At 45.8% G+C, this 25,038-nt stretch overlaps 1 protein-coding gene across 9 annotated transcripts in view; it reads left to right on the top strand.

Moving 5' to 3' along the window:
• Nucleotides 1–4,015: 4,015 nt before the first annotated feature.
• LCOR (ligand dependent nuclear receptor corepressor) overlaps nucleotides 4,016–25,038 on the top strand; it is a 735,064-nt gene continuing 714,041 nt past the window's right edge. For 2 of the 9 annotated variants that reach the window (XM_069611594.1, XM_069611591.1), the window contains exon 1: nucleotides 4,056–4,183. Coding sequence is in view for 4 of the 9 variants with exons in the window: in XM_069611597.1 (XP_069467698.1) it covers nucleotides 4,091–4,187 (97 nt within the window). In the remaining 5 variants the exon portion in view is untranslated. Of the gene's footprint in view, nucleotides 4,188–25,038 lie in introns of all 9 variants that reach the window. The other 7 variants (XM_069611597.1, XM_069611598.1, XM_069611589.1 and 4 more) reach the window with 7 other exon arrangements.

The raw sequence follows: 25,038 nt of genomic DNA, 5'->3' as shown, positions 1-25,038 counted from the left end.
AAGTCTACATAGTGTTTGGCACCTTGCCTTGATTCACTGAAAAATTGAAACAACTATTCATATATGCTCATTTGTATTTTATTAAGTTTGGTGATGTTAATGGCTAAAAAAAATGGCAAACTGTATACTTGAGGTTGCAGCACAGTGTGTGAAAATCACCTGTACTGTACGCTGTCATTAGGGAATTTGGTGCAAATGGCTCCAACGACACAGGCGGGTATTACTTGTTGAATGCGGAATCCAAGCCTCCCATAAAGCCACCATGTAAATGAACGATAGACCACCGGCCTGTACCACCTGTGGAAGAGAAACATACAAACTGTAATTAAATGAACCTGATAAGTGTACAACCCTTACTTGAAATTGCATCCTGAATTCTATTGCATAGTTGCCCGTACAAAAGTTACTTCATGGATAAATGAAGTTGGGCTTTGAAGTCTCGACACATTACAAAAGTGAACAGCCATTCAATCCATAACGTTTTTGGGGACAGAGAAATATTGTGTCTTAGTTGAAAGTGAAAGACAAGTAAACGATGAACACTCATGAACACTCTGATTTCCAAAACGTGCAAGCAATATATTCGATTTGCAGACTACATTAATTTGTCAGTGATTGATCAAAGTTACGACAATGTAAGAGACAAACATGACATGTTAGTCGTCTCAGTGGTCAAAATGTATTTATTATTTATTTATTTATTCAAATTTGTAGAGCGCACAGCAGCCCGTAGACATCACATCTAGAGTACACTTACTCGTTACTTGGATTGCTAGGGTGAACTGTTGAACGAAGTTTGTTCATAAGAACCATCATAATCCTCAACACGGACCTTGTGAGGCAGGCTGACTTGAACTCATGCAGGTGGTGTGTCTCCTTCTGATATTTAGGCCAAGCATCCAGAAAGTTCTTGGCAGCAGCAGTTCTCCACCTCGGTTGCCATGACCTTGCAACGATTGCAGGTACACCAGGTGGAAACGTCTTCCATGCGACTAGGCTCATGATCTGGCAATTCCACTTCCCAACTATCGCTCGATTCCCCATCGTTTCTGCATATTTCTCTTTCAATTACTTCCTCCTCGGAATATTCAGGCTTGCGCTGGTAGGGCTGTATTGTTGCCATTATACAACATATTTTTACATAAAACGCAAGCAACGATTGAAATCAATAGTAATGCTAGTGTAAGTATCAGTTTGCAGGGGCTTCGTGCTACGAAGGTAGCTGAACAGAGCAGAAACGAGTCACAGGTGATCAAAAAAAAAGACAGTGAAACAATTGAAAAAGCAACTCTGATGTCTGACGAGAAGGGGTCTGTTTATACGTATTGAAGAAAGAGGCGTCCGGCCATTTCCATGGAGACATGTCAATAGCCTGCGCACAGAGAACCTTGACACAAGGCGTGCATTGGCGTTTGGAAATGGGGCATACGCGTCTAGTGATGTCAGCTTCAGGGGCGGGCCATCTGTATTCTTGCGTGAGCTCCTTTGAAATTAATGCCATAGCTCAAAAACAGATAAGATTAGCAAAAGATGGCCATGCCCAACACGTTGTTTTCTCATGTGTAAAAGTGAGGAAAACTAAGGTAAGATACATAGGAAAAATGTTTACGATCGATCACAGTATGCTTAAAAACACATTGCCGAACGCTCCGGACAATAAAATGTTTGAGCGCACTTCCCCTTTAAGGTATAATTCACTGCAGCTAAAAGAAACGTTTGCAGCAAGACGTGTGGGGTTTGTTTAAATACACTGCCACAAACCATCTCAGACGCACCGGCGCTGACGGGCCTGACGTGTCAAGAAGTACTCGGGAGGACTACAAACTCCAAGGGAGTTGTAGTCCAAAAGGCTTGCCTGCTCTGCCCTGCTCGAGTAAAGCAAGATGCAGGCATTTTAGAAGCTGAAAAGTGCAAATCGTAACAATCAAATGTTAGGCAACACTTCCCCTGCTAAAATATGTAATTAAAAATAAGTTTTACAATAATTTCTATTGGTGGCTAAAATCTGTAAAACGACAAAACTAACGCTCAGAAACTAAAAGCAATACAATTCTGCACAAAATACAATGTTAAGGATAGTTTCAGTTAAGGCATAATTCACTGCAGCTAAAAGAAAAGTTGAACTTGTGGGGGAGGGTAATTGCTAGGCACTAGAATGAATGACAGGGGAAGGGATATGGGTCGCATTTAGTCAGAACGTCGGGGCAGGAAATGTATTGGCACTAACTAACCGTACTAAAAACTCACCCTTCTGCATACACCTTCTCCAACTCTACTCTGAACTAAACACAACCATACCTCTACAACAACACCACAAACCGCACGCACTTCACAAAAACTAACCAAACCAATTTGTTAAGGATTTCAATCAGGCGATACACCCTGGTCTCAGCCTAGTTAGCAACGGTGCCGGTGCTTCCGATTACCCACTCCCAGAGTCCTACGGGAATCTATGGGAATGGGGACGTACATTTTACCGGCGCCTGACTTCCCGGGCCGCTGGACTTGTAATCTCCCGGTGGCCCCGGAAGTCAGGCACAGGTAAAATTGTACGAGTCCGGCAGAAACCCGCCAGTAGCACCGGCAGGGTTACCGCCAGACTCGTAATGAGGCTCATAATCTCACCCAACACCACAAAGCGACTACCAACTAAAAAAAAAAAAACACACCTATGCTCAGTGACCGGTTTCTCCGAACTGAAGCTGCCAACAGCAGATCACAGCTCTCTTGCTCTTTTTCCCGCTCAGCCCTACTAACAAACCCTGCCACCCTCTTTGCATTGTGGATCCGCCAGAGCGCCGAGAGACAACGCAGGTGACAACAGTGTACAGTACAAGAACCTTGAACATACCATGCCACAAAGCGCCAATGCTAGTTTTCCGCCTGGTGTGATGTCAAAAAAAACTAAGGGTTGCATTGAGAATTTTGGTCCTCATTTATTTGCAGGATCACTTAACAGCCATACCTCTCAACTCCCACGCTTTTGGCAGGTGTCACCAGCCATGTAAGCAGCTCTGTCACCCGCCAAGCCCCTTACTGGCCCATATAAGTCAATGGGCTCCCCCCCCCCAACCAAAAAAAACTAAATTGGGTGTTTTCACCAGCCTGTGGACACAAAACGGTTGAGAGTCATGCACAGTGCAAGATTTGTAATCACAACTGTGGATATATTGAAAGTGTAGGAAAAAAAGCCAAGGGGTCTATCTTGTGAACCGCCTACAAGGTTATTGTAGGACATAACATGAAGGTAAAACGAATACTGCGTAATTGGACACTGGGTGGGGCGACAGGGGCTTCTTCCCTTAATTCTCCTTCCACATTTTACGCCTTCATGTTGTGAAGAAGAATGGGCGGGCAAACTCGTCCCCTCGCTCCTCCTCCTCCTCTCTCCCCCTTGCAACCAAGCTGATGATTGGCAGGTGAGGTGAAGCTGTACACTATCGTTTCACTTTTCCCGACCACTCCCCCTACTGCCTTCACCTGCAAATCCACCGTAGACAACCAGTGAGGGGACAGGGTAACCCCGCCTGGGCACGCCTTATCTGACTGACGTCACCAACACTGCAAAGGGGGGCCATAGACAAAGGTTCAGCCCGGAAGTGTCAACACATCTCATATCGGGCTAAATAAAAATAATACTTGAATTAAATCCTCCCCCTCATCACTCCCAACGTAAGTTGTTTATTCAAACTGGACAATTAAAATGTTGAGAAACTATGGCAATGTCGGGTGGGAGAATGAGCTCCACGTTTAAAATAGTACAAATATATGCAACTTAACCCTAACTATATTTTATATAGATTAAATCCCGACAGCGCGGGGTTCTCTAATATTGCAGAACCCCGAATATTTTAAGACCATCAATGAGTTTACAGGACCTTTCATTACTATCCTTAGTCTTTGTTTATTATACTCAATGCCTTGGCGTGGAAGAGGAACAGAAGAAACGACCCCCCTCCCCCCTCCTTTCTAACGTGGTGACGTGCCACGCTTCGTTTCCACGCTGTCAGTCTCCACGGCAGGGTTAGCCCCCCTCCTTCCCCCCACTGAAGGCTGTCCGCGCGCGCGCCCGCGGGAGGGCCGACAGAAAATGGCGAGTCCGTGCAAAAGCCAGCAATGTTCCAAAGAGCGGCGCGGATTTCGGCAGGAACTTGATTCGTGGCGGCACAAGCTCGTTCACTGTGTAGGTAAGCTTGCTTCATTTGGGGTCCGGGAAAGGTTACGGGACGGCCGGCTCCGCAAACAGCCTTTAAAGCATCACCGCAAGCCTTGCTGCGCGTGACACCGGTTAACCTCTCCCGCCCCCCGCTATTGGCCATGGTTTCTCCTCGCTGTAAAATGTCATTCTCCGAATCCAATTTGTAATCGGACGACTGCTCTCGCATTTCCGCGTTTCATGTTCGCACAAACGTATACCCTTCGAAATAAATGCACGTAACATTGTCTGTTTCATTTAAAATATAATTCTTCTTAATACGTAACCCAGGTACGTATTGTTTGTTATCCCGTGTGAAGGAGGTGGTCAGGGTATTTTGGCAGGTCGTATACGCTGGTGGAGCTCCACCAATAGGGTGAGGCTTGCGGACTGTTCCTGGAGGTGCATCAGCCCATCCCCCTCCCCCCTTCATTTTAAACGAGGAATTATCAAAAGGGAAAAGAAGGAACGAGCCAACTGCCGCCCGTGGCCGCTCCCGCGTAGGGTCGCGCGCTCCACAAACGATGCCCCCCCCCCCCAATATGGATACGCCCCTCCTCTCACCCGACGCCTCCTGTGCATTTCTAAGTCCCTTCCAAACCTGTCATATGAAGCTGCAACAGCCAATGCCGGATGATGATCCTCTTTCACTCTCATCCCCGCATCATAAAAGCAGCAGTGTTTATGGAAAACACCACGCATCCTACTCTCCCCAATTTTTGTGTAACCGATTTTGGGGTGGGGGAAAACACCGTTTTGTGGCTAGTGTTAATAAATACAATGTTGTATTAGTGCTATTTTAAGGCCCTCTGCATCAAAGCCTTGTTTTACATTGTTTTGATACCTCAGCATTTCTGGCAGGTAGACGTTTATGAAAAGAAATATTTCTGCACGTCAGCTATATTTTGCGAAATGCACGGTCGCCTGTGGACGTCACTTGATTTGTGTCACCCCCCCCCAACCCCTATGTGCATAGTTTAAGTATTTTTTTTATTTTTATTTTTTTGGATAAATATTTGCTATCTCCCAACGACCTGAAGCGATGTTTACTTTCATGTCGTGAGTAATCGGAGGAACATACTTACTATCCACGTTTCTGTCCCGGAGCTCCTCAGTTTGTCATTTTAGAAGAAAAATTTTTATTTCCGTGTTCCCGAAAGGACATCTAACATCGCCCCTGATTGTCTAAAATGTTCATTTTACGGTGGTCTATCCCTCCTCTATACTGTGTATCCACAATTAGTTTGCCCTTTATAACGTATTTCAATGCTTATTACATGTGCGTAATAGTGAGCGGTGCACTGTATTGTGGCTGATGATGATGGCATATGTAAATCGGCTGATTTTTCCATACACGCCTGTTTACGTTGGGTGTTATCAGAGCCTGTTGACGGAGGAAAGCAGTGGACAGAAGTTTCTTGATGTCCACATTTTTTTTTTTTATTTCAGGAATTAATGACAAACTTTTAAAAAATAAGACTAAAAAGAAGAAAACGAGAACATCAATTGTGTCCCTGTTTTAATCTTACAAGTCTTTCACATTGCCAACTCTGCACCAGTTGCCTATTTGTAGCTGCTGCCGTTTCTGCCTGGGTTAGATTGCTACGTGACACGTCGTAAGATGACGACGCTGTTGATATGAATTTGATGGGCCGGAGTAATACATAGCCTATTTTGTACATTTAGCGGCAAGGCTTGTAAGCGCTTCTGCATCATTTCATTCTGTTAAAATGCGGACAGGTGTCTTGTGATTTCAAACATACGATGTTCTGTTTTCCTATTTCGAGAAGGCTACTTACCTCTGGTTTGTGGTGGATACTCTACTAGATGGTACTCGATAACACAAATCCTACCTTGTTTGGGTTCTTTGACTGCCATTTGATGCGTACCTATGTCAGCATAGAGAGAGTACATTTTAAACTCCGGTGGCCTTAATCTTTATGCTATTTGCATTACAGATTTTTTTTAAATCTAACTTTTGTGGCTTTTCTAATGTAAATCATGCACATTTATTGACCTTCTTTTTTTTTTTTTTTTTTTTTTTTTTTTTTTTTTAGTATTCTGATCGCCAAATAAAACTAGCAGTCCAGTTTTTCAATTAGGTGGGGCCACCACTAAGCCAAAACTATTACATTGGAGTGCAGCTGAGCGCGGGCTAGCACGTGAGGTGGGGCGCACAGGTGTTTTTTTTTTTTTTTATTTAATCCACGCATTGAATGCCCGTGGCCATATTGATTTCTATGGCCATTACCACCCAGTGCCTGCCTCTCCTTGAGCTATCTTTATCAAGCAGTAACACAACTTTGGCCTCTCTGTATTGTTTCTGAGCTTTCTGCTCAGAGTTAATGGTTTAATTGCAGGTGTAAAATTGTGCTACACGTGTAATAGAAATGTCTTAACCAAGTGTGCCTTCAGCTCCTTGATTTACATCGCTAGACTAAAACACACAAGCATTGATAAAAGCCAACCATTTTCTGACTTAGGTTTTTCATGCCTCACATGGAACAGTATGGGAGCTGTAAAGTAATGTGATTTTATTTGACTATTATACAAGACCAATTCCCCACATCGTAAAATATGCTGATCTAGATGTTCTTGTACACAGACCAACATATGTTCTGGTTTGTGATTGTTCATGGGCATCTTGAACCAGCGGTGCCCATTGCACACCATTACTTATTCAGATAAACAAATGGAAAATTGGAGAGAATACATTAAGTGGCCATCCCTTTGGTTCTCAATAAATCGGCTTTATCAAGTGAAATATCAAACTGTCTCGTTCACGTGGGAATTTCGTTACATGAAATTCTTTTGTGGACTAAAACCCAACCCAGAAAAATCTAAAATATTGATCTTGAAAAATCAGTTAAAGCATATTAAACCCTTCACCTGGTTCATGGATAACCAGGTGCTTCCTGTGGTGAAGGAAATTGTTTACCTAGGCTCGGTGGTAAGATCTTACCTGACTAAGGGGTCGGTGATGGCTGCTTTGGATGAAAAAAAGCTTCCGCCTAGGGTCGCAGATGAAAAAGATTGCCAATAAATGCTGCACATTTTCGATTCTGCCACTCATTAGGTATTATAGGAATGGCAATACCAGCAATGCTTTTTGGTTTTGATACAAATCCCCATTCTTTCTTTATTGACTGGGAAAGAATAGAGGGTATGCTCTGGAGGCGAGTTTTGAATCTTCCGAATGGGGTGCCAGTGGCCAGCTTGAGGTACGAACTGGGCATACCCTAAATGAGATCATGTGTGGAATGGAAGCTACTGACTGTGCATAGGCTGATTCTCCCCCCCCCCCCTCCACTTTCACTGTATGAAGATGTTTGGCAGGGTATAAGGTGCTTTCTAATCTGTACTTAAAACATATACAAACGGGCTGTGCTATTATTCTTACCGAAGCAGCATGCTCCGAAGTGATACTAATTCAAAAACCCCCGTGAAGGCTATAGAACTCCTTACGGAGAATGGATTGGGTTCGCACAATGACCACTATGAGGAAATCTAGGGTTTATGCCTCGCTCACAAAGGTTTGAGACCGAGGTACCTAATCAAATTCCCAGATCCAACCATACGAGCAGACTCCTTAAGGTTTCAGTTAAATCTATTACCTACATTGGAAAATCAGGGATGTAGATGGAACTGTAAGTCCAAATTGTCAAAGATGTGACGTAAATAAAACGCAAACTCTCAAGACACTTGATGATTGATTGTGTGGGTACTGCTAAACTAAGAAGGCAAAGGTTAGTTATATTTGTGTACCACCCCTGGTGGATAGACTGACTGCTTCTGGAATAGATTGTGATCCGGAAATTAGGTTTTTCCTACCCTGGAGGTGATAAAAGTTCTGAGGGGTATGAATTTGTTGAACTCAAATGTATGATCAAAACCTTTTTTTTTCTTCTTTTCTTGGAATTATGAAATTTGTATGTTTTAAATGCATATTATATCGTTTGTGGAAAGTCACATTTTATTTTGAATATCGCAATAAAAAGTAAATTCTTTTGTAGTTATTGCTCCAAACTTTTTGTGGATGATGGATAAGAAAGACCGATATTTCAAAAGGTTAAATCTTCCACATCCTTGATGATTTCATAGCATGTTGTGCCCTCCATTAGCTCTGTCCGTTTGTCTAAGTGGTTATTTATTTTTTTGGTGTATTTTGTTTTTAAAGAAACAGGCACTGCTAAAATGGGTACCTCCATCTCTACACATCACCTTTCCCGCTCACTGCCTCGTTCTATATTTAAATGGAATTTATTTTGGTAAAAATTCGATTGGAAAAATTCCTGTCGGCAAAACCACGATATATGCCTAGTTTCTTAGCCTACGATCAACCTTTCTCTGTGATTTTTGTTTGGCCACGTTTCATATCCCTGCATTTCCCATAACCTGAAATATTGAAAGCGGCTACTTTATTTGTTTGCCCTGTTTTAAAGGTTGGAGGGGAAAAGGGCTAGTGGCAAATCAAAATATACCACGGTAACCATTGGTTTGCATATGGGGGCATATCAAAATGCTTTCTTGAAGAGTGTTTGATCTCGCTGATGAAATTCCAGTCCAAGCTCAGATGTTTAACTCTCGAGATGTGGCAGGATCGGAAAGCTCTTAAGTTTGCTGTGGCCAGCATAAAAATGCCACCCAGTCCTGCTTTTGTTTCAGAATTTTGCGACTTGCACCAATCCCAAATTTCATGTTGGAAAGTCCCAGTAGTCGCATGGAAAAAATCTGGACTGGATATCCTTCTCACACCGCCACAATAATGAAACGAAGAACTTCGGGTATGGTTCTCCAGCAGTTGGGGGCTCTTTAACCACTGCTTTTAAGCTGTAACTATTGGGATGTGAGGGGGAGGGGAACACGCATGCTGGCTGTATTTCGATTTCTTTTATTTTTCTTCTTTTTTTTTTTTCCCCCACCGGTGGCCATGCTAGTCCCTATGATTATTTCCCATCTAAAACGCCCTTCCCCTAAGAGCTCTTTGAGCTAGTGCTGTGATTTCTTTTTTAAGGGGAATACCATGTTATTTCTAAGCAGTGTTCTGCAAGTTAATGGCATATTTGCAATTATAAACCATCTCCTGGTGTAATAAAAATGTCTCCGCAAAGTGTTCCACCAGGTACTTGATTTATAATCAATGTCTGTCCTTGCATTGAATTCCTGTTAATATCAAGCATTGGCAAAACCAATAGTTTCTGGCTCCTATACACGCATTAGAAATGTTTACCCATACACGCATTAGAAATTCATTTGCCAGGCACTATCATACAAAGATGCTAACCCAAGTTGGCCAGCTGTTGCCATCTTAAGGCCCGATTAATACCATTGTGGCAATGTCTTGAAAAAACACTGCTTGTTTTGGTCTTTTTTTTTTTTTTGTTTCCCTGAAGGGACATATTAAAGAAAGCACTCTTCGTTTTTTGCCAGGCTACCTGTATACTGTATCTGCATCATAGACATTTGAGAGATCACTACAATAGGTTTCTGGGGATTTCATGAGAAAATACATTTGATCCAGATTGTAAATCACTTTTCTCTTTTAGTTTGTGTTTCATATATGTGGATTTAAATATGTATCCATATTATGCCATGTATTGTTTTAAATTACACCAAGCTCATTCATTCTGGATTATGAATACCCTAATCAGAATTCCAACTTGGCTGTCCAGGATAATTGTCCTTTGTATTCCATCCCTGCCAAGAAGAATTCACGTGCACCTGGAGCAGCCCTGCCCCCTTTTTTAAATCCCTCTCACCCGTTTGTTGCTTCCTCTGTGATTTTTGTCAAAGCTGACAAATACTGGAATATAACTTATTTGGAGTGATGTGCACAGCATTTCCACTCTTGGTGCACACACGGATACCTTCTGGAGGTAAGCACATAAATGCAACACATCTGGCCTTAATAGAGCAGGACCTCCAAAGGACAGGGTGCTGCACCTTACATAGAAGTTCTCGGTAGTTAACTAGCTCATAGCCACTGCAGAATTAACAGGGTTATCAGCATGAAACTTGGTTGCTGCTGTTAACAAAATTGTTGGTTGTCAGGCTCAAAGGGCCTTTTTGTAAACGGGTGTAAACCACATTTACAACCATTGTCGTTTGACGGATGTGCAAATGATCATCGTTATTCAGGCCATAAATCAAGTATTACATCTTTTAAAGCCCAGCCATTTGATCTCTTTTTGTAGAGGACGTTTTACATTGCTTTGTTACCAACGCACATGTTCTCTGCTGGTTGGCAGAGCAAATTTTCGATAATACATATTACAACATCCTAATCGCGCAGTTCTCCTGATAAATAGTGTATATGCCTGTTTGACTCCCTAAAATTGAACAACCACAATAAAAAACGAGAAGCAGCAGATTATGAGTGTAAGGACCCAGCTGGGTGGTTGCATGCTTCCTGTGTGTAGGTCCTAGGAAGACACACAAGGGTGGGGGGTATAAATCGTTCAATATGTGTGCGTCCTACTGCTTCCCTTATCTGTTACGATACACTGCACCATCAAGCTCCTCTAATGGCCACCTAGAATGTTGGGGGATCAAGATCAATGGACGGGCCACCCCCTGGCCTCGGTGACCGAAGGCCAAGGGAGGTGTGGGAGAGTCACAAAGTATGGTTGGAAGAGAGGGAGCAGGAGGACCAGCCTCAGGCTCCCTTGACCAAGGGGATGGGAAGTACCTTTTAAGCTGTTCAATGTATTCTAGGAGTGGCCTGCTGGGCAAACCCCCGGCAGCATGTGCAGGGAGGACTTGTAAATCCCAGTCTGAGAGGCTTGCCGTCCCACCCCAGTGCCAGCCGACTCCACAGTGCCCCCTCCCTGCTTGGGTAAGTGTGGGCCAGAGTGGGGCTGTGTGGGCAGTCGCAACCCAAGCCTGGCCCAAAATATTGTGACCTGCTGGAAGAGATGGGCTCCTCGAGGTGCGGGTGCAGGGCTGTGTTGGGGAGGCCACCTAGGTGAATGGCGGAAGCTGCCTGGAAGATCAGTGTGACCTTTACCACTGTGTCAGTTGGGCTCGGTCCGCCTCCTCAAGAGGTGCTCGGTCACAAAGTGAAGATGTAGGTTGGGATCTCCGCAATTGGTGTGAGGGCAGCAGCAAGGAGGCCGGCTGTGACCGGTGGCACAGGGCGCCATGTACAGATGAATTCCTCAGGCTGCGACGGTGGCAGCGTGCCCCACTCTGCCACATGTCACTGCGCTGAGGACAGTCTACCCAGTCTGCAGTGGGGATGGTGGTGCCCCCAGGTGCAAGGGGTGCCGCTTGGAAGCAGCGCCTTAATCCGGGGCGCAGCTGTGAGAAGAGCATTACATAAGAGTAATTGGGAGTGTTCAGGGGAACACATGGCTTCTTTAGGACGAACGAAAGAAACTGGAAGTACTGTACGTAAATGGCCACCATGGGCACAGCAATGCTCCTCCATGACAAGAATGAGGATAGGGCTGTCTGCAGCTGCTATGTTTGTACAATGGCGCACGTGTGTTTGTAGGTATATATATTGTGTGTATGCTTGTGCTCTAGTGGACCGGAAGGCTTGATTAGTACCCTGAAGGTTCTAAAAGATTTAACGGAGGTAGCCTGGTGGGTAGGGTTTATGTTCATAGGTGACCTGCCCTAGGTCATTGTCTAGGGGCCACCCAAAGGGGCTACCCACTAACCCTTGTCATTTGGATGGCTATGGAAAGAGATTTGCTAGGGTACTGCTCTGCCTCCTTGCCCTTGGTGGTAGTTCTTTGATTCCTTTTATGATGGTGCAGATAGGTTGAGCAGGATCTATGGGAGTGGGCTGGGGGTGCAGATAGGTTGAGCAGGATCTATGGGGGTATGCTGGGGCGGGGCGAGGGAGGGGTTGATGTGGTCAATATCACAGTACCAGTAGGTTCAAGGGAGGTTTACATGGCGTTTTGGTGCTGGTCTGCCCTTGTGTGCGAGACAAAGACTGATATGCAAATAGATATTCCTCCTTTGTGAAAAGTACAGTGAGCAAAAAGCAATGGCTGCGGACTCTCAAAAGAGGGGAAAATGTGGTCATCATGCCATGCTCTTTCTAGAGATTGGCACCTGCTACTTTTTTGTGTTTATTCAGTTATGTTTCTATGTTGGCATTCTAAAAACACAGCTCCCCATTGGAACTTTAGCAAAATCCACCACAGAGTCTGAATAAGTGATAATAACATGAAAGGGGAACTCTGAACTGTGTACCATCTCCGGTTAGTTTTGTTGACCTCTCTTTTTCTTGCATGTTGCCTAACACCTTGTTGCTGCTGTACTGTGGGGGATTGGTGACAAGCAGTGGTCCCATCTTGGCCAAGCTAGTTGATCAGGGGAGTACTTTCTTTTTTTTGTCTTTTTTTTTTTTTCTGCCTGTACTCCTGTGTAACGGCCCATTCCTGGTTTGTGTATCGTATATCCCTAACATCAACTGGTCCGATACCTAAGAGGGAGTAACGGGTAAAGGCACCCAATACGGTTGCCCTATGCACTGCTTCTATTGTGTTTCTGCTTGAAACCATTTGTCCACTAAATAAAGTAAGTTGGGACACTGTTGACGCCGCTGGTATGCTCCACAAAGGTTGTGTGTGTGTGTTCTGGTCTTTATAGTAATTATTGGGCACAAAAATTGTTCGAAACAAAATACCTTCTAAAAAAACTTCAAAAAAATAGTGTATTGTACTCCTACCGCAATCTTATTTGCAGCCGAGCCCAGATAAGTTTTTTTTTTTTTTTGGTGGTTGAAATTTTCTTTTTTAAATTTTTTTTTAAACTTTTGTTTATTTGGCAGAAGGTTACAACGGGTACAGCACAGATTGCGCAGACAGAACCAAACATCACAGTACCACCATAGAGCTTACATCGTAAGCAGTTCAGATCATCACAGACAGAGGGGGGGGGATTGGTGGCACAGGGGGGAGCCCGGATATTCAGTTCCTATGGTACGTTAGGCAGGCTTGATGGAGGGGTGGAGGTCCACTCCACCTCATCCCTGCTATTCAAGTAGCTGCAGAATTCTGTCCACACATTTTTGGGGCGGGATTGGATAGGCAGGGAACCAATATAATCCTCTTCACACATTTGTACCCATGTGAGGGCTTGCAACCACATCTCAAAGGTGGGGGGAGTGCGGCGCTTCCAGCATTGCAATATGCATTTCTTAGCTACAATGGCACTTACATTTAGAAACTTAGACATTTTCCTTTCATTTTCCCCGGCCCAGATTCCGAACAATAAGGCAAGCGGGTCCAGGCCCACAAGGGACCCAATTATCTCTGAGAGCGCCTTTGCCACTTCCGTCCAAAACGATTCTAGCGCGGCACAGGACCAAAACATATGTACATGATCTGCCACTTCAAAGTTACATTTCGGACACGTGTGGGACGGAGTATGTGTGAATTTCGCTACTCTGTACGGTGTCTAATATAGCCTGTTGAGTTTGTATTGTGTGCAGCGGAATCTGGAGCTCAAGGAGACCTTGCGTGTGTTCGCACATCTTGCTCCATACCTCGTCGGTGATTTCCATCTCAAGCTCCATAGCCCATGCCTCCCGAGGTTTCAGCGATACGTTCTCTAATTTGGCTAGCTGCATTTTATATAGGGAACATATTATGCTCCTGCAACCAGCGGAGTTCGCTATGTATTGGAGTTCGGGAGATTCTGGGGGTTCATGCGGGTACGTAGGCCACATCGCACGTACCGCCGACCGTAGCCTAAAGTACTGTAACAGTTCGAGCACAGAGTTGGAGTGTGCAGGTCGCCATGTCTGGGGGGTGATAAATATACCATCCGGGTTTAGATCGGTCAGGGCTCGGTAGCCCAGGGCCTCCCAATGTTGTGAGAGGTGTTGGTCGCATGTAGGGGCCAGTCCTGGGAATTGCCATATGAGGAGCCATTTATAGTAAGGGCTATGGCCTTGTTCAGGGTGCAAAATATTCTTCCAGGCTCTGATCGTGGCGGCCACGGGGTCTGACGGGGCGTCTGTCTGAAAGGTGCGGTGTAGTAGTAGGGTCATGATGTTAGTACCTTCACCTGCAAGTTTCTCCAATTTGGCGGGTTTGGGTGCGTGTACCAGTGAGTGGCGTGTTGGGCCTGTGCTGCGTTCCAGTATAAAATTAAGTCTGGGGCTGTGAAACCCCCTTTCTCATATGGTAAGGTCATAAGCTGCCACTTCTTACGGACCGCACCGCAGTGCCAGAGGAATTGGGTACAAGCCGAGTGGAGCTGCTTGAAATATTGCCTCCCGGGCCATACTGGTACATTAGCAAAAATGTAGAGGAGTTTAGGGACCACAACCATTTTTATAAGGGATAATCTACCCGCCAGGGACAATGGGAGGTTGCGCCACTTGAGCATTTTGGATTTCACAAGTTGTGCCGTTGTCTCGTAGTTGTCCGCCCGTAGGGAAGCTACGGTCAGTGACACTTGTACTCCAAGATAACGAACGCCATTTGGGGACCAGCGCAGGGGGAATTCACATGTCGGCTGCAGGGTTGCACTGGTGAGGGGAAAGATTTCCGATTTCGAATAGTTTATGGTGAAACCAGAGTACATGCCTAATTTTGTTATGTCCCGAATGATAGGATCTAGGTGTGTGGAAGGGTTCCTGACGAATAAGAGTACGTCATCAGCGTACAGGGAGATGATTTCTGGCGTGTCTTGCAGGTGAATGCCCTTGTTGGTGTGCCTTTCCCTGATATGGTCCGCCATTGGCTCAATGGCGAGCGCGAATAGGATGGGGGGAAAATGGACATCCCTGACGGGTGCCTCTGTGTAGTACAAAGGGGGAGGAAGTGACAGAGTTGACTAGTACCCTGGCCAACAGCCCTGTATACAGTAGTTTTATATAGGAGAGCATGTTGGGTCCTATTCCCATCTTCTCAAGGACAGCCCATAAGTATTGCCAGGAGACCATGTCGAATGCTTTTTGGGCGTCTAGCGTGACCGCCACTGCATCCGCCTTCGGGTCGATTCTGGACATCACGTTAAACGGGCGGCGGATGTTGAGTGCTGTTGAGCGACCTGGAACAAAACCGCTTTGGTCAGCATGGACCAAGTGGGGCATGATTGGGAGGAACATGTTAGCGATTATTTTAGCAAAGATTTTCATGTCTGTATTAATAAGTGATAGGGGCCTATAGGATCCGCGTTCGTCTGGGGGTTTCCCCGGTTTGGGGAGGACTGTTATTAAGGCTTCGCTTAACGAGGGAGGGAGGGAGGGAGGGTGTTTAATGGGAGCGATTCGATCTAGACCCCGTACAATATGGGGGCTAGCACAGCAACATGTTCTTGATAGAACTATGATGTGAGCCCATCAGGGCCCGGGGCCTTATTTTTAGGGAGGTGTGAGATCACTTGGACGATCTCGTCCAAGGTAAACGGGGCCTCGAGTTGTTCTCTGGTGTCTTGGGAGATGAGGGTCCTAGGGATCCTTTCTAGTAGGACGTCCAGATCATGGGTTGTATGTTCAGGCTGGGGACCATATAGGTTGGCATAGAAGCTAGCGAAAGTGTCTATGATGGCCTGGTCCGACCAGTGCCTTAAGCCCTGTTCATCAATGATGCGATCTATGCGAGTCCTGCCGCCTTCCGCACGCACCACTTTTAGCCAGAGTTCTTCCCGGCCTATCCCCCTCTCCATATCTACGGGCCGGGCAAAGTAACGCACCTCGCTCCGGGTGTGGGATTCAAACAATTCTATTTCTTTTCTGATCTTAGTTAGGACCGGCGGGGTTGGCGCGGAAACATAATCTCGTTCGAGGGCTCTCAGCCTGGCCTCAGAGGCATTTAAGGCTTGCCTTATGGCCTTGAGGACACCGGCCTCCCTAGATATACACATCCCTCGAATGAAGACTTCAAAAGCCTCCCAGCAGGTCCCCTCAGGGGTATCGGACGTATTATTGATGTCAAAGAAGGTGTTTATGTCCGCCAGGATCTCGGCCTTAAAGACGATGTCAGAAAGAGCGCCAGGCTTAAAGCGCCAAGCGGGTCGAGCTGTCGGGGTGTTACCAAGCTGGATCTGTAGCATCACAGGTGAGTGGTCTGAGAGAGTGCGCGCAAGGATCCTGGCCTCCGAAACCCTGCCCACTCGGCACCCGGACAAGAGGAACATATCTATCCTTGAAGAGCTATCGTGGACCGATGAATAAAAAGTGTAATCTCTTTCCTGGGGGTGGAGTGTTCTCCACACCATGTAAATTTAGGGAGCTCATATGCGAATGGAGTCTTTTGGCAGCTCTGGTTAAGACCCTGCGGGTAGTAGTCGTTCTATCAAGGACAGTATCAAGTATTAGATTCATATCCCCACCCCATATAATGGGGACATCCACATATCGCATGAGGATAGCTGTTGTTGTGTCTATAAATTCGGGGGTCAGTGTTGGGCGCGTATGAGTTCACCAGTAAGCATTCTTCGTCAACTAGATTGCAGTGAAGAATCACAGATCTACCTTCTGTGTCAATGTGGGATGTGTGGAGCGTGAATTTTATCGATTTGTGGATGAGCGTGAGGACTCCCCTATCCTGAGTGGAGTATTGGGTATAGTATCTGTTGGGGCCCCAGGTTTGTGCCAGATTCGATGAGGAGTTTCAGGGCACGTGTCTCCTGCAGTAGGAGCACTTGGATGCCATGTCTCTGTGCGTATGCCGTGATCCTGCGGGACTTTGTGAAATTCGTCAATCCCCGAACGTTCCATGTCAGTATTTTAATAGCTATATAGACAATTTATGGGACATCCCTGAAGTAGGATCTTTCTCTGACTGCCGCCATGTGTGCTGTAACGGCAAGGAAACACCTCTCTGAAGTACCCGACCAAAGCTCACTGCCATTTTTAACGCAACATTCCCCAACTTCACCACCCCCCCCACTCTCACCGCCCGATATAAACTAGCAGTGTATTGATACCCACCCCCGGAGCAACCATTTGCGCGCCATGCCCAACGCCTCAACAGCCCAACCGGGGCTTAAACACAAATACTCCGTCTTGGAGAGCCTTGCAGCTGCAATGGGGGCTGCTGCTGCCGTCTGACCCACCGTCTGTTACTATTTTTATGAAGAAATATCATCAATATGGTTCGGCTGATTGGTTACGAAGAGAGGACACACATGTTCTAGGATGGCGAGATCCAAGCCACCACTGCCCTGAAGTGACTTATGACAGTGAGGCCTGGCTTCCGAGGGCCGGGCCCAGTGTGCGGGGAGACAGTCCGGTGGATGGAAGATGGGTCCCCCAGATGAGTAGTGCTCCTGGTCTTTGTGTGCACAAGCAGCGTTGAACCCATAAATGCAATGATGGAGGGGACCATCAGCTCGCCAGTGGGCCGATCACAAGTTGGCTGCGGCCCTCAGGGTATAGCGTAGAGGCCAGGACCCTGGTGCTAGTCGTTGTCCATGGGGTTCCCAGGGGGGTCCACCAGCGGGATTTGTGCCTCGATAAACTTGATCGCCTTGTCCGGGACCGTAAAGAAATACAATTTGTTGCGGTGGGTGATTTTAAGGCGAGCAGGGAAAAGCATCGCATACTCAACTTTTCTGTCTCAGCATTTTTTTGACTCCATTTGGCCTCCCACCGAGAAGTCAGGAAAGATCCTGATTTGTGAGTCTAGCCTCAATTCGCCCTTTTCCCTGGCCAAACGGAGTATGTGGTCCCTGTCTTTGTAGCTCAGCAGTTTAGCAATTATTGGCCTGGGAAAGTCTCCCGGCTTGGGACGGGGTGCCAGAGAGCGATGTGCTCTTTCAACGGTAAAGAAAGATGAGACCGTGGGCTTATTGAGGAGATCTTTAAGGAGTTGTTCGACCGCTTGTTCCATGCGACCTTGTAGCGCCGACTCGGGAACCCCCACAATGCGAATGTTATTTCTCTGCGATCTTGATTCAAGGTCATCGCACTTATCTTTGACCTGCTTCATATCACTCACGAGCTCCGACACTGTGTTTTGCAAGGTGTGGACATTGTCCTTGTTGGTTCCGATCCTTTGCTCCGCCTCGGCAATCTTGGCCCCATGCTGATCGAGCTTGGCCCTCAGGGAGGCGACATTAGCATTGATGTCATCTAGCTTTTCATGGAAATAAGCAACGTTTTTGGCCATGGACTCCATCATAGCGGCTAGATCTGGTTGCGGGGGGTCCAGCAGGGCATCACATCCTCTTGTGCTGCAGCCAAGGGTGCCTGGTCCGCCCTGGGTGTCTTTTTGGCGAATTTGTCCATGGCGCCCACCTTGTTGGCGCCACGTGCCCTGTTGGACATTGCTGTACCAGGGGACGGTGCACCGCTTGGTAGGGTTAAAGATGGCCGCAAGCCAGGGCTTCCGGAGAGAGGGCGGTGAGCGGCTAGTATTCGTGGCTTATAGCGGGATCAGGTTGGGCAGTGGCAGTATTGCTTTTATGGGTGAGGGCGGCGAGTTCGCAGACTTGTACTGCCATCAGGGGGGCAGTGAGCCGAGTGTGAACAGGGTGGGGGGGGGGGTGTATGTTAGTGAGTTCCGCAGGTTCTACACGGCGTGGGCCCAGCGGGCAGAGGAGAGCTAGAGGGGACAAGTGCGCCCAGTGCGGCTAGTATTGAGCGTGGATGAACTCGTCGGGTTTTGGGCAGGCAATGGAGGAGGCGGTATTGATGAAGTAAGGTATTTCCACCTTCAGTAATAGCCCATTATGTCGAGATCCACCACGGGAGTCCGCCACGCACGGAAATGTGGGGTCTAATGGGGCAAAGGCCAGTGCAGCGCGCAATAAGGGGGGGTGATTGGCGGGGGAGGCTGGAGGCCCCCCTAGGATATAGTTGTGGTAGCGCTCAGATCACCCACCTCATAGCCGGGGCGCGGGGGATGAGGCAGCCCGCCGTCAGCACCGCGGCTCTCCTTCAATAGGGCCCGTAGCTCGCCAAGTGTTCCCCAGTGTTCACAAGCAGTCAGCCGACGACGGCGCCTACAGGGCGCAAGAAGGCCGCGAGTCCGTGCCACAGTTGACTCCTCCATGGTGGATGAGAGGTGAGCAGGCACCGGTCCGCAGGGACCCCGCGGGCCGCCCAGTACGACGCCCCGTCCCCCCACAACTCCCGGGCAGAGGGCCGCTCTCGTGTGCCAGCGCGGGAGGGCTCCAGCCCAACCCGCGGGAGCGGTGAAAATTAGGCCGCTCCCTCGCCCCGGAAAGCTGTCGGAGCCGTAGATTCAGGCGGCTCAGTGTATGATCCCAAGCGGAGGTGGCGGGGAGTCCAAGGTCCCGCCCAGCGGACACCAGCAGCGAGCGGGTCCCTCCAGCGAGGGAGTACACCAGGGCGCTGCCCCGGTCTGCGCGCGGGGAGAAATCCGGTCAGCAGCAGTGGATTCAGTACGGAGGCCCCAGGCTGCCACGGGGTCAGTTACCGGGGTTCCCGGCTCCGATTTTCTCCAGAAGTTCGGGCAGATATAGAGGAGGGTTTATGTTAGCAAGTCGCTGCAGAATCGTTGCTGGATATGCAGGATTAGCGCCGATATTCATCGGATTTCGGCGGGCTGGTCCGGAGCTCAAAAGCTAAGCAGCCATTTTCTAGGCTGCTCAACAGCGCCCCCAATTTGTATTGGATAATAAAATCATCCTTTAAAATTATTTAAATAAAATCACAGAAAACAACAAATCCAGCACTTTTTTACATCACAAATTAATCATTTGAACATCAAAACATAAATCAATCAGATTTTTACAAAGCGAGCATATCAGGAAAGATGGCCAACAAAAAATGAATAATCGCTATGCATACTGTTTGTTTGGGATCATTAAATAAATGATGCCAAATCATACCTGGTTCCATACTACTGTATAAGACTACACATTCTTTTTTTAAATGTATGCTCCTCAGACTTGATAGTTTAGGACAAACAGACAGTGCTCTAAATTTTCTTTTAGGGATTTTTTTTTTAACAAAAGCGACAATACAATAACTCTTTTGATATGGCTTGCCTTCTCACCAAAATTTTACGAGTTGTCCACAGGTTCATCCTAAACCTAAGTTATAGATTACGCAGTTGGGGATTTGGACGTTTGCAGAGGTCTGCCATAATTTGAAAGCGCTTATGTAAAAACGGATTCGACTTAGTCAGTATACAATTTCGATTTTGTTCTCCAGTTGTGTTGGTATAATTTGACTTTTGCGAGATCTGGATTCACCAACAAAAGATCAAGAGTTATGGATGCGTCAGCTAGTGCGTGCAAGATATATTTGCACCATAATTTAGTAAATAATTGATCACGCGCTAGTTCAGCCATGATTCCCAAGAGATTACTGGCTTGTAAACCTAAAATGCTTTTTCTAAATAAGGCAGCCATTTTCCACTTAACTTGAACTTCAGGGGATAACAAGCCTAGTTCATGCCTTATAAGCGGCAGCGGCACAGATCTAGGTAACATCAAAAGCTCTTTCCAGAACCGAGATTCTAGTTTTGACAGGACCGAGATTCTAGTTTTGACAGGTTTGTATTTAAGGGAAGAAGACCATCAGTTCCATACAATAAGGTAGGAATTACCTTTTGTTGGTAGAAGATCATTATGTGAGTCAACGTAAACTGCCCACATTTTCCTTTTAGAATTTTTGCTTGACATATTAGTGTTTGAAATTTGTTACCTCTGTCAAGTTCATTAATTTTATTAGACGCGAACACTGCAAAGTTTAATCCCAAGTATCTATACTGTGACACTTTAGAAAGACATGTGTTTTGCAGATGCCACTTGTACTCTTTAGATTTAGTATTAATGTGAGGGGGCACACCATGATCTGAGTTTTGAGCAAATTAATCACATTTTTGCTTCACACCTACTCATTCATTCAACTTATTGAGCAACAGCTGTAACCCTTATGGAGTTTGGGATAGAAGAATAAGGTCAGCAGCGTAAAGAAGATGAGCAATTTTGTGTTTCCCAAGTTTAGGTGGATCACGCTGAACAGACCGTAAATCAACACCAAGGTCAAGCAAGAAGAAGTTAAAGATTGATGATGCCAATATGCATCCCTGCTTAACCCTTCAAAATGTATGCAATTTAGCAGTAAGTTTACCCGCCAAAGTTAACCTTACTTGGACTGTGGTGTTAATATGAAATCGCATAATCAAGGAAAGTAAAGAGGGAGGACAGTTGTGCTGGAGTTTATGGTACAAGATGTTTCGATCAGCGTTTGATTCCATTGATCGGAAGTCTATATATGCTATGTAGAGCACTTGATTCATTGTTGCATATTTTGATTTGACCATGTTCAGTAACATCAGATTGGGACTAGTGCCCAAGACGGCCACAAAGCCCGTTTGAAATGGGTCATGCAGCAGGTTAGTGCAAGTCCATTCTTTAAAATCTCTCAGCATCAGTCTGGTGAAGATGTTTCCCGGGGCGTCTAATAACGCAATTGGTCTGTAGCTAGATGGGACGCGAACGGTCACTTTTTTTTTTTTTTTTTTTAATAGATCGGGACAATTAAAGAATGTGTCCAAGATACTGGAAGAGTTTGAGTGGTGTTAATTAACGTAAATATTTGATACAGTATCTTGGACCATAACTCAGGATGTTTCTTAAGTGTCCTATTAGATAAACCATTGGGACCACACGCCCCTGACTTAATGATCTTATTCATGTAGAATAGAATATCCTCTAGGTCCAACTTTTGATAGAAGGGCCCCAGATAATATGGGAGGTGGGCAACAGTATTCTGAGGTGCCGCATAGCGCTCGCGGAAGTGAGAACTCCAATCTTGTTCCGTGACATTATTTGCTTGCATAAAATCTTGCGAATAGTGCGTTGACTGATTAAGCAGGCACCAGGTTAGAGCAGGATTTTTAGACTGCACTGCAGACATGTGTTCACCATCATGCTGCAATCTTTGCGCTCTAGTTGATCTGAGCCAGTTTTTATATGTTGTCTTAATGTGAACCAAGACAGGTTCTCTCTCTTTAGATGACAATTTATAGGCTGCTATTAACTGCCGACGGTATTCTGTCTTTTTCGCTCTAGTAGCCGCGTCATACACATGTAGCTTAGGACGCTGCGAATGACCCCTGCGTACAACTTTGCTTGAACTGACCCCTTGGAAATTTTGCAACATATCCGAGTAACGGGGCTGTGGCTCAAAACACCCTATACGAGTGTGATATACCAACTGTTCTTTTAGCAATGTTAGAGATTTCGCCGACCATCATAGCCGGTTACCGCTGTTGTTTACCAAAAGATTTTCACTCAAGTGGTTTACTTGTACAGCAGGTGAGACATGAGTAGATTGCCAATGGGTTACAAGTTGATTATGATCACTGTATGTGTTTTCCACAATACAAAACTTAGTAACACTTTGAAACATATGAGTGTTCACGTAAATAAAGTCAATCGTCGAAGCACTGCCACCACAATGCCACGTTGGATGGGGGGGGGGTATCGGTCGGGAAGGTGCCATTCAATCTAATGAGGTTGTTTGATGACACACATGCTGCCCATGTTTCCAATCGTGGGTTATAAGTAGAATGCTGTTCATTTGTGCAGTTTAAATTAAAGTCTCCTGCGATTATAATTCGAGATATGGTTGTGTCCATTGCGATGAGACCACATAAATCGCCAAGAGATTTAATGAAACAACCGTCCGATATTCGCACCGGATTCCAATACACATTTATTAAACCGTAAGTTTCATTGTGAACTTTTAGTTTGATTAATTGTAAAAATTCATTGGCCATTGCCCATGCCTGAGCGCAAATACCTTCTTCGGATTTGATGGCGTTGAGCAGGCCGGAAGCAGGCCTCCCATGCAAGGCCTTAGTTGCAGGATTACAAAAAAAGATAGTAATTGTCCCACACTGGAACTGACATTCAACCACGTTTCTTGTAGCATAAGTATGTTGTATTGAGCGAAGTTACTGTTGTTGTTGATCGCCCCTTGTATTCCAACGTAGGAGTGCATTTTTACTACAACAGGTTGGACTAGTTAGGCTCTGTTTGTTGATAGACTGCAAGTGCAATTAGTTGGTTCACACTGCAAAGGACTCTCTGAGTATGCAGTGAGTGGGACCATAAGAGTTGGATTGGCAGTGTGCTTCATTTTTTCTCTCATCATTCACTGTTGTTTCAGTAGTGAGTGTAAAACCCAACAAGAACAACTCCTTCTTGGCAAGCCAAATTGTGTTTTGCACCAGCCTAGAATTCAACCATATGCGTACACATTGGAGGTTCCCTTTTTCAGGGAATTCCACCAACACCAAATCCGTAGAACAAATGTCCTCTAGTCGTGAGATATCAGAGAAAATGGCTAGGATTGCTCTTCTATTCAGATCATATTGAACTGCCGGAGAGGCATTGCATGCAAGCTTCAAGGAAAAATTGGCCGGAGTCGTCCTATTGGAGATCACAGGGAGAACAGCAGGTGCAAATTGAGCAAGTGGTGCTGCAGAGGTGGCAGATCTCCCTTGACGGTAACAAGGACCCATAGCAGTTTGAATTATATGTAAAAATTTCCGGTGTGATCTGCGACAGCAGAGAATTTTGAGATATTACGGGACTCGAAGAATACCTAAACATGAAGCAGGGTGCACCGTTCGATTATCTACCTGCCCAAGTGGCATCATGCCACTCGTTTTGTCAGTATCCAACTGTGAGTTGCGTACCACTGCGGTCTTATGTATCACTTCTATCGGCAAAAGATTTTCCTTGGCCGTTTGATCCTTGAAGCTAACGCTTTTAGCATTTGCGCTAGAATAAGTGGAAAGTTGGTTGTCTATCTTAGCAGCAGATTGACTACTCGTATAGGAGTCAACTTCTTTTCTTATCTCTTGACGATGGAACTGAATTCTCTAGTATTCAGGGCCAAGTTAGTAACATTGGTTCTCCGGGATTAAGGTGGCAGCTCCAAATATGGTTTGCCCCCGTTGGTGCTTGTATGCGAGTGCCGAGAAGTTGCCTCGTCAACCAGTGCATCAAGAGGGGCATATGCAAGAGATGGATTAGATAGACCACCTTCCGTTCTATTCGCCTTGGAACAGTGAAATAGGTGATATTTTTTAGAAATTGCTTGGGCAATTTTAATTGCATTAGTGGTTGGTATATTCAGCTTTTTGATAAGTTTGTATCTTTGTGCCTTTTTTGTTTTTAGTCATTGGTTGATTTTTAGATAACTTAGTAAGAGGGACAATGGTCGGTTTGTGCCACTTTTTGCCTGTTTTGAAAAAAACGTATATGCGGTTTGGGGAGACCTCACTGAAGTTTCCCGAGCGGCGCTACCCGCAATTGTTTTGTTCTGTACGATTTTTCAGCCCGATTTGTGTGGGTCACCATTTGAGGCAACATCACCAATAATGCTATCAATTTGAGGAATCGGGTTGAACAGAGAAGAGCCCGCTGTCTGTGCAGGTCCAGCTACCAATGGTGGCAAAAGGACAGCAGGCCTCGTGTTCATTGTTGTCCGTGTGGAGGGAACCAGGGCCTGCGGCCCTGGGTTTGTACGTTTTGATTGCAATGTATGCATGGCTTTCTTTTGCCACAGTAAAAGGTGTTCAATTTGTAAAGCTTGTTTATGAACCTGTTCAGTAAGGGTATCATATAGCTTAAACAAGGCAGAAAGAGAGTGGCATTTAACGCATTTTCCATTAATGCGTGACTATTTGGCATAGAGTTGACCATATCTGTATTCTGTAGTGGTTAAACAGAAGAAATGGGTAAGGCCGGTGAAAGCGCTTTTGCCAAGCATACCGGTACTTCATCAAATGTAAACACCGGCGGAGCACAAGTTCTCCTCTGCGTTGGTGCATAAAACGACACATGTATACGATCAGTTCCAATACTAGGAAACATTGCAGGTGATTTAGACAGATTGAGAGGAGCTGTGGAGAAAAACCAGTTAGACGAATTCAAAT

The sequence above is a fragment of the Ambystoma mexicanum genome, chromosome 8 (assembly GCF_040938575.1).
Source record: "Ambystoma mexicanum isolate Mex_15411 chromosome 8, UKY_AmexF1_1, whole genome shotgun sequence".
In the NCBI taxonomy this organism is placed as follows: domain Eukaryota; kingdom Metazoa; phylum Chordata; class Amphibia; order Caudata; family Ambystomatidae; genus Ambystoma; species Ambystoma mexicanum.
This window is presented reverse-complemented; position numbering and strand designations above follow the sequence as displayed.